Genomic DNA, 11,649 nt, shown 5'->3' with positions numbered 1-11,649 from the left:
TTCTTTAATACTTTTAGAATATAGAAGTAGAGAAAACTTTTTGAGAATTTTATTTAGTTTTTATTTTGTCCTCATGTATAATTGAAAATAATAGAGATTCTAATATTTATGTATTATTTTGTTATTTTAAAATAAGAAAGGGCAAATTAGAAGACTATCCAAAACTCTTGGATGTTAAAAATGAATACACATGAGTAAGAAAATGAAGCAGTAAGAAGGAAATCTGTGCAAGTTACTGCGGGCACATACTTGTTAATACATGGTCTTGGTAGAAGTTGTTAGGAACTAGCTGAAGCAATAGGTCAGGGTTTTTTTTGTTTTTTTTTTTTTTGAAATTTAATTTGTAATTTCATACTCTTTTTACTGTTACTGAACAAATGAGCTTTTTCTTCCTGTCTTGTGTATTTATATACATTGATTTTTCTAAGTCTTATTTGAAATATATCTTTCTCCATCTTGTGGAAAAGTAGAACTCACAGGGTTTCTAATTCTGTTTTTAAAGTAAGTTTCAGAAGCAGCAGTTCTTTATATTATCCCACCTTGTTCCCTCCTGCAAGGCTTTTGAACTAACACTTGAAGTTGGGTTCAACCTGCTTCACCTAGTTTATTGTCTTCCTGGTCTCAGCTTAAATAGCTCCGACCTAGGTAAGCTCCCCAGACTTCTCCCACCTGGGCTAGGTTAGGGACCCCGGGTCATACATGTTACTTTCTACTAACTATACACTTAATAATAGTTATTTGCATTTAGTTGTTTATTATTATTGTTATTGTTTTCCCTTAGTCTTTAAGTGCTTAGAAACAAGGACTTCACTATTAAATGTCTATCACATTGCTAGGCCTATATATTATAAAGTGCTTAAGGTTTGTTAATAGTTATAAGATCAATTCAGTGGGTAGGATATGACTTTTAGGAGTTTCATTAGGCTAATAGACTGTTAAGAATAAATGAGATAGTGACTTAGAATTCTTCTTGCTCACAGAAGGGCTGTCTTTTAATTTATATTACCCTTGGTGAATTGTTAAGTCTTCTGGTTAGTTGAAGAATGGAACCCAAGAGAGTTTTCCTTTTTTAAAACTTCTGATAGTGCATTACAGTTAATTTACCTTCATGTGTTGATTAGGACAATCTGATTTTAACAAACCTAAAAAACAGTAACTTCTGAAATAAGTGTGGGTATGTGTGTGTGCTCAGTTGTGTCTGACTCTTTACGACTCCATGGACTATAGCCCACCAGGCTCCTCTGTCCATGGAATTTTCTAGGCAAGAATACTGGAGTGGGTTGTCATTTCCTCCTGCAAGGGATCTTCCTGACCCAGGGGTTGCTGAAAATAAATATACAGACCCAAATAAAAAGCTTTGTTAATATACTGAACAGGAAAAAGTTTATGATTGTCTTCTTTCAGTATACTTGGGTGACTAATATGGCTTACTGAAACAAACTACTGCTTTTGCACAAGGCTGCTGAATTTATTTTTTTTTTAACAGGAATGACTTACAATCTTGCTCTTGATTAAAAAAAAAAAAAAAAATACCAAGCCCTGCCTTTGATAAGGACTAAGTAAGTCCACTTCCATAAAGAATTTAGCACACTGCCTGATATGTAATAAATGCTCAGTAAAAGTAGTTATTTTTTGTGCTGTTTCATGTAGACGTTTAAATAGAAATCTTCAGCTTTTGTTAACTCTCAAGTGTGCAGGCACTACTCTTGGGACTTAGAGAGGTGCTAACACCATGGAGCACTGAGGCACTAGGAACATAGAAATGAACAGGACAGGGCACTTTTTTCATGAAGCCTGTAGCTTCTCCCACTTCTACCAGATCTTTTGCTTGAGCTTCTCTGAATTCTGGGGTAGGCACAGCACCAGACACAAAGGCAACAGACCTACACAGATGGCTTCCCCAGTTTCTATAATTACCTAAAGTCAAACTGTGTGGTTCCTAGTTGGTCTTTTTCGCTGATTGAGCCCTGAAAATAATTTGGTACCGTAACAAAATACTTAAACCATGAAATGAGCTTTGGGACTGGGCCTCGGGTGTAAGTTAAAAAGGTCTAGAAGAGATTGTTAGCAGGAGCCTGATGTTGGTAAGGAATATGAGGAAACTATTATTAGAATTTGGAAGAAAAGTAACTTCTGTTACATAGTAGAAGAAAGTTTAATAATGATGGCAGTAAGCATTAACATGGAAAATAAGTATATCTCATCAGCTTGGGTGATCTCCCTGAGGAGAGTTCTAGAGAGTATTGAAGGTGCTATCTGGATTCTTCTAGATGGAGGAGAAAGGCAAGCAATAGGGAATGGAGTGAATTATGAACTGTTTCAAGGCAAACTTAACAAAATTTTTTAAAGGGATTGATTGTATCAATTTGGGTCAAAAGCGACAGTAAAAAATGAAAAGATAAGCTTTTATACATTGCTGGTAGGAATATAAACTGATGAAGCCACTTTGGTAAACAATCTGGCAGTTCCTGAAAGGGTACCATATGACCTCTCCTAGGTATACTCCCAAGAAAACTGTACATAGCACTGTTTGTAGTAGCCAAAAAGCAGAAACAATCTAAATGTCCATCAACTGATAAGTGGATAAATAAATATAGTATAGGATGGAGAATTTTTATTCAATAAAAAGGACTGAGGTACTGGTGCATGCTGTAACTCTGGATGAACCTTGAAAGCATTATGTTGAGTGAAAGACACATATATTCTCATCTGTATAAAATGTTTGGACTAGGCAAACATATAGAAAGGAGATTAGTAGTTACCTAGGGTCTGGGGTTGGTCATCCTGGTGGCTCAGCAGTAAAGAATCTGCCTGCAATGCAAGAGACCCGGATTCAATCCCTGAGTCCAGAAGATCTCCTGGAGAAGGGAATGGCACCCACTCCAGCGTTCTTGCCTGGAGAATCCTCTGGGCAGAGGAGCCTGGACAGAGAAGGAGAAATTAAAGATGTTTACCAGATTTTCTAGGTTAGGAAAATTAATTAAAAAAAAAAAAAGCAGTAGTAGATTGTATTGGCCTGTTTACCCATTTAAAGCAGGGAAAAAATGGCCCATTTAGACAGTGTCAGCTGGAGTCCTAGCCATGCAGCAGTACTTTAGAGGAGGTGAGTATTATGAGACTTCTTTTTTTTAAAACAAAGTTTTATAATTTGTTCAGATAGTAACATCATGATTGTTCTTAGGAAACTAAAACAGTATAAAAATAAAGACACTGGAAGATAGGTTTGGAAGGTTTGGGAGAGATATTTGAATAAAAAGAGCAGTGGTTAAGTACCTAAAAAATGATTCTAGCAATTGGAACTCTATTAATCAGCACCTTTTATTTTACTGTTATGATGATACCGATGTTCATTATAATAACCTGTATAAATTTAATGATTCTTCTTTGGGCCTTTGGCACTTGCTTCACCATCTTATTTGGAAAAGCTCCCATCTCTGATAGCACCCTTGCAGTGAAGCCTTCTCAGGTTACCCTAAAATTGCAAACTCCTTACCTGTTTTATTATTTTTTTCCATAGCATCTAATGCCATCTAAAACCTAGGTTTACTTATTTGCTTGTTTTTTCTCCTCCTAGAATGTAATTTCATTGAGATATTTTTGTCATTTTAATTCATTCTTCTATCCCCAGTGGAACAGTGTTGCACATAGTAGGTACTTCTAAATGTTTGTTGAATGAGTAAAGGGAATTACAGAGGAAGATGGAATTGTGTTCTGAGTACTTTGAATGCAGAATGCATTTTATAGTGTTCAAATTTTTGGAACTGAGCCTTCCAGATGTGGTACATATGTAGCCCAAATGCCTCCAAGCCTCATAACTGGCCCAAGTGGGGTTCTAATCAGATATCTTTGCCCTTATCTCTTTTTCCTTACTCTTTTGCCTTTGTCTTAATCATTCATTTGGAAATTTTCAAAGATTATACAAAAAACAATAAGAATAATATAATGAACCCCTAGTACCCATTACTGAGCATTAATAATTACCAATGTTTGGTCAGTCTTATTTGATCTATTTTTTCCACTCACTTTTCTGCCCCACTTATTAAAAAAAAATTCACCTGAAAATTCAGATGCATTTCTAAATGTTAGGTACATTTTAAGAAAATAGTACCACCATGTCATTATTATACATAACAAAATTAGTAATTCCTGTCATCTGATACTTTGTCCATGATCAAATTTCCTCAGTTGACTCTGGAATATTTTTATTCAAATCAAGATCTAAACAAGATTCACAGAGTGCATTTGACTGTTGTTTTTCTTAAGTCTCATTTTTTCATAACAGTTTCCTCATCTTTTTATTAATGACATAACTTGTTGGTTAAATATTGTATATCATTTGCCTTATAGAATTTCCCAGTTTGGAGATTTGGCTGACTGCTTCCCTGAGATTAATTTAGCTTTTTTCTATTCCTCATATTTTCTGTAAATGGTATTTAGGTATAGAAGCATGATTAAACTCAGATTCAAGAATATTTAATATTGGTACTGTGTAATTTTTATTGTATGACACCATGATTGTCTCAATTTTAGTGATGGTAAAACTGATTAGTAGGTAATTAACCTGATTTCATACTTGGAAAGTTCCCGGTCAACCTCTCACCTAATGCATTTAGCATCCAATTATGATCTTTATATATATATCCAGTATTTCATTAGGTTTGCAAAAATGGTGATTTTTCTAAATATTTTTTTCTTCCTCATTTATTGGCTTCAATTTTTCAATGAGTAAGAACTTTATTAGGTTACACAAAAACATGATTTGTACTGAAAAAGCAGAATAAGTGCTTCATTTTTTTTCCATTTATTATTTTTCAGTCTTAAGAGTTGATTCCCCAGCAAGTTCCAATGTAATTAGAGGCTTTCTTTTATTTTTATGATACCATGAGCTCTAGATTTTAATTTATTATGGTTCATTCATCATTCTTTGTGATTCTCAAATTTTCCCATTTTAGACTAATGGAAGCCCACTTGTATGTTCTTTTGATGTGATCTCATTAGTCCTTGGTAATGTCATGTTTCTGGTATAAGATATTCTAGGGTCATCTTGTGCATTTCCTGCCGCAAACCTGGAATCAGTTATTTCCCTTCCCTACCTTTTACACAGGGAATGATCCAATGCTACCACCTTCAGCATGATAGATCTCAGAATGTTTTTGTTTCCATGACACACCAATTCTGCAATTAGAGATTCCAGAGATGGGTAGTAAGGAACCTATTTCTCTTCCATACCCATGGCTGAAAGGTTGTTAATAAGAGCACTGAAGGGCGGTAAAAACACTAAAATCGTTATCTTAAATGGAAAGAACATAACAAAGATGCCCTCAGTGTTAGAAAAACTTCCAGGCCTGAAGACACTGTACCTTCAGAATAACCAAATTTCCAAAGTGTGCCCAGAGATAAGCAGCTTGACCCAGGTGAGAAACAGCATTATCTTTTTCAACTAAGGATGAAAAGAGAGGATAGGAAGAGAAAAAAGAATTAAGAAGGCTTCAATCACTGGAGACTTAGCTCCCTGGAGAATTAATGTGGATAGTTGCTGGAACAGCATCAGATGGTTTTCTCTTTTAGTGAATTACATATGGTAGGGGGAGATGTTTCAATTTATTCATATGCTCTGTGGCCCACACTTGGCATCAGAGGGTTAGGCCTCTGCAACACTTATTTTTCTGGACGCTGTCATTTGGAGAGGGCTTGGGAGCCTGGATCTACTTGTCTACCTTGGGGTTCCATCTCAACATGGGTTTGAAGATCCCCGAGAGGCTGTACACCCTGGGGACTATCCTGAAGCTGTTGTGTATGGAATGAAGAGAGACATCTGATGTAAGAAGGGAGTTCTTTTCAATTTCCTAGAGCAGGCTACACTTTGAAATGGAGTATTGGCAGGAAATGGGAAGGACAGAACATAGATTTCTTATGAAGTAGGCTTTAAAAGAAACTTAGCATTTTAAATAAAGAATATCCTTTGTAAAGAGCAACAAAATGAATCCTAGATGCTTGTGTTAAGTATTTCTGATGAACGACATTTCTGTGAAACTCCAGCTGCTAAAGATCTTAAAGTTGGGAGAAGGCAAGGGATATTAACTTTGTAGTTTTCTTTTTGTTCATTTCTAAACTGTCATCAGCACTGAAAGAATCTCTAACCAGCTAAGTAATAGTAATTCATTATAGTTCATTAGTTTTGAGTTGAGAGTTACTAAAAACAACTCTTATTTTCTTACCTTCACCTACTTCATTTCTTAGGTTTACAAAATTATTTGAGTTTGTAATCTGTGCCCATGTCTTTCCAAAAAATAGGGGAATACTTCAAAACTCCCCTTCAATAACTTCCAAAAGTACCTTCGAGTTACAGAACGATAGTAAAGATTTGGACTTTTCTAATGTGACAGAGGAGTTTTATGCAAAACAATTTGGAATTTGAGTGAGCCAATTCTCCACCTCTGTGTGATTTTTTTTTTTTCATTAGCGTAACAGTCCATTTGTTCGTAAGAAATCACAATTTTGACCTCCATATATAACTGCTTTTAGTTCTTTTCTTGATATGTCCATTTAAAATATCAACCTTCGTCATCTTCCAAATATAAATTAATGTTTGGTTTCTTCATAGTTATCTTTGAAATTTAATATTGTTGTACGTTTGTTTCTTTTTTTGATTAATTTTTACTGGAGTATAGTTGATTTATAATGCTGTGTTATTTTCTGATGGACCACAAAATGAATCAGTAATACATCTACACATATCCACTCTTTTTTAGATTCTTTTCCCAGATAGGTCATTACAGAGTATTGAGTAGAGTTCCTTGCGCTGTATGGTAGATACTTACTAGTTATCTGTTTTATGTATAGTAGTGTGTATGTGTAAGTCCTAATCTCCCAACCTTTGTTTATTTTTCATCAACTACAATCTTTTTACTCTCCACTTGGTAAGGTGGCAGTGTTAGCGTCTGTAATCTACTTTCAGCTCACGTTTTCTCTTCCTCTTCACAAATTAAAAACTTCTTACTTTTATGAGGTGTATAGTATTTACAGTGTACCCAGTTATAACAATGATTAAATCTTTGTCTTGGAGAATTCTAAAATTCTAAAATGTATATTGTTAATAAGTAAATATCATTTTGTTCAGTGGCTCAGTTGTGTCCGACTCCCTGCGACCCCATGGACTGCTGCATGCAGGCTTCCCTGTCCTTTGCTATCTCCTGGAATTTGCTCAAACTCATGTCCATTGAGTCAGTGATGCCTCCAACCATCTTGTTCTCTGTTGTCCCCTTCTCCTCCCACCTTCAATCTTCAATCTCTGTTGTCCCCCTTCTCCTCCCACCCAGCATCAGGGTCTTTTCTAATGAGTCAGCTCTTCATATCAGGTGGTCAGAGTATTGGAGCCTCAGCTTCAGCATCAGTCCTTCCAATGAATATTCAGGGTTAATTTCCTTTAGGAAATTTACATGGAGCCAATCAAAGTACTAAGATTATATTTTCTTCCTTATATACCGTTTTTGTTACCTTGGAGTTCCTAATGTCTTTCACTTATTCTTGTACCTTTTTCCTTTGTCATGGCCTCATTTTAAACTTGATCATATTACATATCCTATCAAATGTGCTTTTTCCTTGAGTGACTTTCCCCAGGAGCCTCCATCCTCCTGCCCCAGTTTAAGCTAATCTAGGTTAGGTGGATACTTCCTGCTCAAATATCCTTGTGCAGTTCTCCTGAATTGGAATCAGTGTTTCCTGTAACCATATTTTCTTCTTTTTTTTGGTTTACTCACTTATTTTCTAGAAATAATTCTCCAGGCATCATCCCGATCTGCGTGTATCCTAAGTCTCATATCTAAGTCTTTGTGACCCCTTGGACTGTAGCTCGCCAGGCTTCTCAGTCTGTGGGATTCTCCAGGCAAGAATATTGGAGTGGGTGGCCATGCTGTCCTCCAGGACATCTTCCCAACTCAGGGATGGAACCTGAATCTCTTGTCTCCTGCATTGACAGGCAGGGTCTTTACCACTAGCACTACCCGGGAAGCCCCATCCTAGACTAGGTATGTGGTAATTGGGTTTTTTGAACTCTTGTGTATTTGAAAACATGTGTATTCTTCTCTCCTGTTTGATTAATAGTTGTTTAGTAAGAAGTATAGATTGCAAAATATACTTCCGCAGGTAAAAAAAGGTGATGAGTCTGATCATTCGTTTGTCTTCTTGTGGCTCCCTCGTTACTTTCCTCCTCATCCTTTGACTATTAGGAGAGACTCTAAATTTTGACTTCCCAGCTCAGTTTCCTTTAACAGGGTGTTGGCTCAGCTCAGCTCTTAACTTTTAAAGAAGAAATCACATGTTACTTTTAAAGAAGAATTCAGCTGATTAGAAATTAGGCTTTTTGTGGTCCATCTTTAAAGTGCTTTACAAACAGATGCAGGCTTATGGCATTATTGTTTGACTCTTATGAACTAGCCAATATTTTTTCATATAGAATCTCCAATGTTGTAGAATTTTGGAAAAAAAATGTATTTCCCTTTTATAATGGGTGTTGAAGAAGCATCTCAAATAAAATATGCTAGAAACCCTCAAATGAGGGGTAGAGATTATTTACACAGTTCTTTTCCAGGGGATCTTCCCAACCCGGGGATAGAACCCAGGAGTCTCTCATGTTGCAGGTGAACCTTCTGAGCCACCAGGGAAGCCCATTCTAGAAGCACCTCAAATAAAATGTGCTAGAAACCCGCAAATGATGGATAGAGGTTATTTACACATTTCAGAAATACTGCTCATTTTGCCACTGCTAACAGAGAAAGCAAAACTTTCAGAAAAGAGAGCGCTTGGAGCGCTGAAAAGAGCCCTGGATAAGTATCTGGAAGTCCTGAATACTTCAACCTGTTCAGCTATTCACCAACTAAACATAGGTATTTAATCTCACTGGGCCTCATTTTCTGCTTTCACTTATTCAAAGCCACACTTAAGTGTTGAGTACCGTCTGTGTCTCAGGTAACTTAGCAGTTAAAAGCAGATGAAAATACCTGCCTTATGGAGCTTATGCTGTAGTCAGAAGAGATGCAAGAAACACAGCAGAACAAGTAGGAATGGGAGGTAGTGATTAGTGCTAAGGAAAAAAAATAACAGAAAAAGCAGGCAGGGCACGTTGTGGCGTTCAGGTGAAATGCTTCGAGAGTCCTTGTGGTCTTCATAACTTGGTCATGCTTATGTCATAGTTCAAAGATGGTAATTTTTACTCCTAACAATTTTGTATAAAATCCAGGAATGTGTTTTTCTAAATTCTTTTTTGTGTTGCTACAGGTTGTAGTTTTATTAATAATGACTGAAACTCCCCCTATGATATATATATAAAAACACTTACATGGCATTAAAATAGTCTTGATGTTTAAATTCCTAATTCAAAAGTAATGTTTCAAAATTTTTGTACCATTTTGATACAAAATGGTATCAGATAGAATAACAGCATCCCCCATATATTGAGAGCTGGCACAATGCTAGGAACTCTGTCCATTTTCAAGGAAGTTATTATTATCACTGATATGATAATAAAATTTATGATTCAGTAAGAGATTAAGTCACTTGTCAAGGTCAACCAGTGAATACATGTATAAAATGAAGTCTCTTTTGAGGTGCTCTCAGCTCTGTTGTTTTATTATTTTATACACTTACAAAACCTGAGTTATCTGAAGATGGTAGTTTTAAATACTATTAATACATATATTGTTCCAACTCTCCATTTTACATGTCCATTCTTTTGACAGATACTTATCATTCATCATCTTGTGTCTATGCTGGTCCTGAGGATACAGATGTGAAAAAAACAAGGTCTTTGTCTTCACACTTGAGAATTAAATGTTAATCTATAAAAAACTCAGTACTGGACATTGGAACTATTAAATAAATTAGTGTTGCTATTAAAATTATCACCTTTATGGTCTGACTAGCAACACAAGGATAAAATGGAAGCAGAGTCTTTAGAGAATACAAGATTTTATCTCTTTTTGTCTTTGCTAATTGACTCGTGAAACTGGAAATTTTCAAATTGCTTCTAATGACTTGAAAGAAATAGTTGATGTCCTATAATTTATTTTGTATTTTTATTGGAGTATAATTGGTTTACTGTGTTCTGTTAGTTTCTGTTGTACAACAATCAGCTATATGCATACATACATCCCCTTGCCCTTCGACCTCCGTCCCTCCCCCATCCCACCCATCTGTATCATCACAGACACTGAGCTGAGCTAGCTCCAGGTTCCCACTAGCTGTTTTACATATGTAGTGTATATATATATATGTCAGTCCTAATCTCCCAATTCATCCAGCCCTCCCCACCCTGCCTTTGTATCCACACGTCCATTCTCTATGTCTGTCTCTATTCCTGCCCTGCAAATAGGTTTATCTATATCATTTTTCTAGATTCCATATTAATGTAAGATGTTTGTTTTTCTCTTTCTGACTTATTTTACTTTGTATGACAGGCTCTGGTCCATCAACATCTCTACAAAGGGTCTGATTTCATTCCATTTTATGGTTGAGTAAAACCATTTTATGGTTGAGTAATATTCCATTGGATATATGGACCACAACTTCTTTATCCGTTCATCTGTCAGTGGACATTTATATTGCTTCCATGTTCTGGCTATTGTAAATAGTGCTGCAGTGAATACCGGGGTACGTGTTTCTTTTTGCATTGTGGTTTTCTCGGGGTATACGCCAATAGTGGGATTGCTAGGTAATAAAATAGTTCTAGCTTTTTAGTTTTTTAAGGAACTTCCATTCTGTTCTCCATAGTGGCTGTATCAGTTTACATTCCAACCAACAGTGCAAGAGGATTCCATTCTTTCCACAGCCTCTTCAGCATTTCCTGTGTGTAGATTTTTTTGATGATGGCCATTCTAACCAGTGTGAGGTGATATCTCATTGTAGTTTTGATTTGAACTTCTGTAGCAATTAGTGAGGAGAAGGCAATGGCACCCCACTCCAGTACTCTTGCCTGGAAAATCCCATGGACGGAGGAGCCTGGTAGGCTGCAGTCCATGGGGTCCCTAAGAGTCGGACACGACTGAGCGACTTCACTTTCACTTTTCACTTTCATGCATTAGAGAAGGAAATGGCAACCCACTCCAGTGTTCTTGCCTGGAGAATCCCAGGGACAGGGGAGCCTGGTGGGCTCCCATCTCTGGAGTCGCACAGAGTCGGACACGACTGAAGCGACTTAGCAGCAGTAGCAGCAGCAGCAATTAGTGATGTTGAGCATCTTTCCATGGGCCATCTGTATGTCTTCTTCAGTGAAATGTCTGTTTAGATCTGCTGCCTATTTTTTTACTTGGGTTTTTTGTTTTGATATTGAGTTGCATGAGTTGTTTGTATAGTTTGGAGATTAATCCCTTGTCAATTTCTTCATTTGCAAGTATTTTCTCCCATTTTGAGAGTTGTCTTTTCATCTTGCTTATACTTTGCTGTGCAGAAGTTTTCAATTAGATCCCATCAGCTTATTTTTATTTTTATTATGCTAAGAGGTGGGTCAAAAAAAATCTTGATGTAATTTATATTAAAGAGTATTTTACCTGTGTTTTCATCTAAGAGTTTTTATAGTCTCTAATCCTTTTTGAGTTTATTTTTTTTGTGTTAGGGAGTGTTCTAGTTTCATTCTTTTACATGTACTTCTCCAGT

The 11,649-nt window shown here is 36.3% G+C and overlaps 1 protein-coding gene across 5 annotated transcripts in view; it reads left to right on the top strand.

The window, feature by feature from the left end:
• Positions 1–72: 72 nt before the first annotated feature.
• Positions 73–11,649, top strand: part of LRRC69 (leucine rich repeat containing 69) — an 80,396-nt gene continuing 68,819 nt past the window's right edge. For all 5 annotated transcript variants that reach the window (XM_061439405.1, XM_061439403.1, XM_061439404.1 and 2 more), the window contains exon 1: positions 73–5,414. In XM_061439405.1, the coding sequence (XP_061295389.1) occupies positions 5,232–5,414 (183 nt within the window). In that variant the 5' untranslated portion in view covers positions 73–5,231. The remainder of the gene's footprint in view (positions 5,415–11,649) is intronic.

The sequence above is a fragment of the Bos javanicus genome, chromosome 14 (genome assembly GCF_032452875.1).
Source record: "Bos javanicus breed banteng chromosome 14, ARS-OSU_banteng_1.0, whole genome shotgun sequence".
Lineage (NCBI taxonomy): Eukaryota > Metazoa > Chordata > Mammalia > Artiodactyla > Bovidae > Bos > Bos javanicus.
The sequence above is the reverse complement of the archived record's forward strand: the minus strand, read 5'-3'. Positions and strand labels throughout refer to the sequence as shown.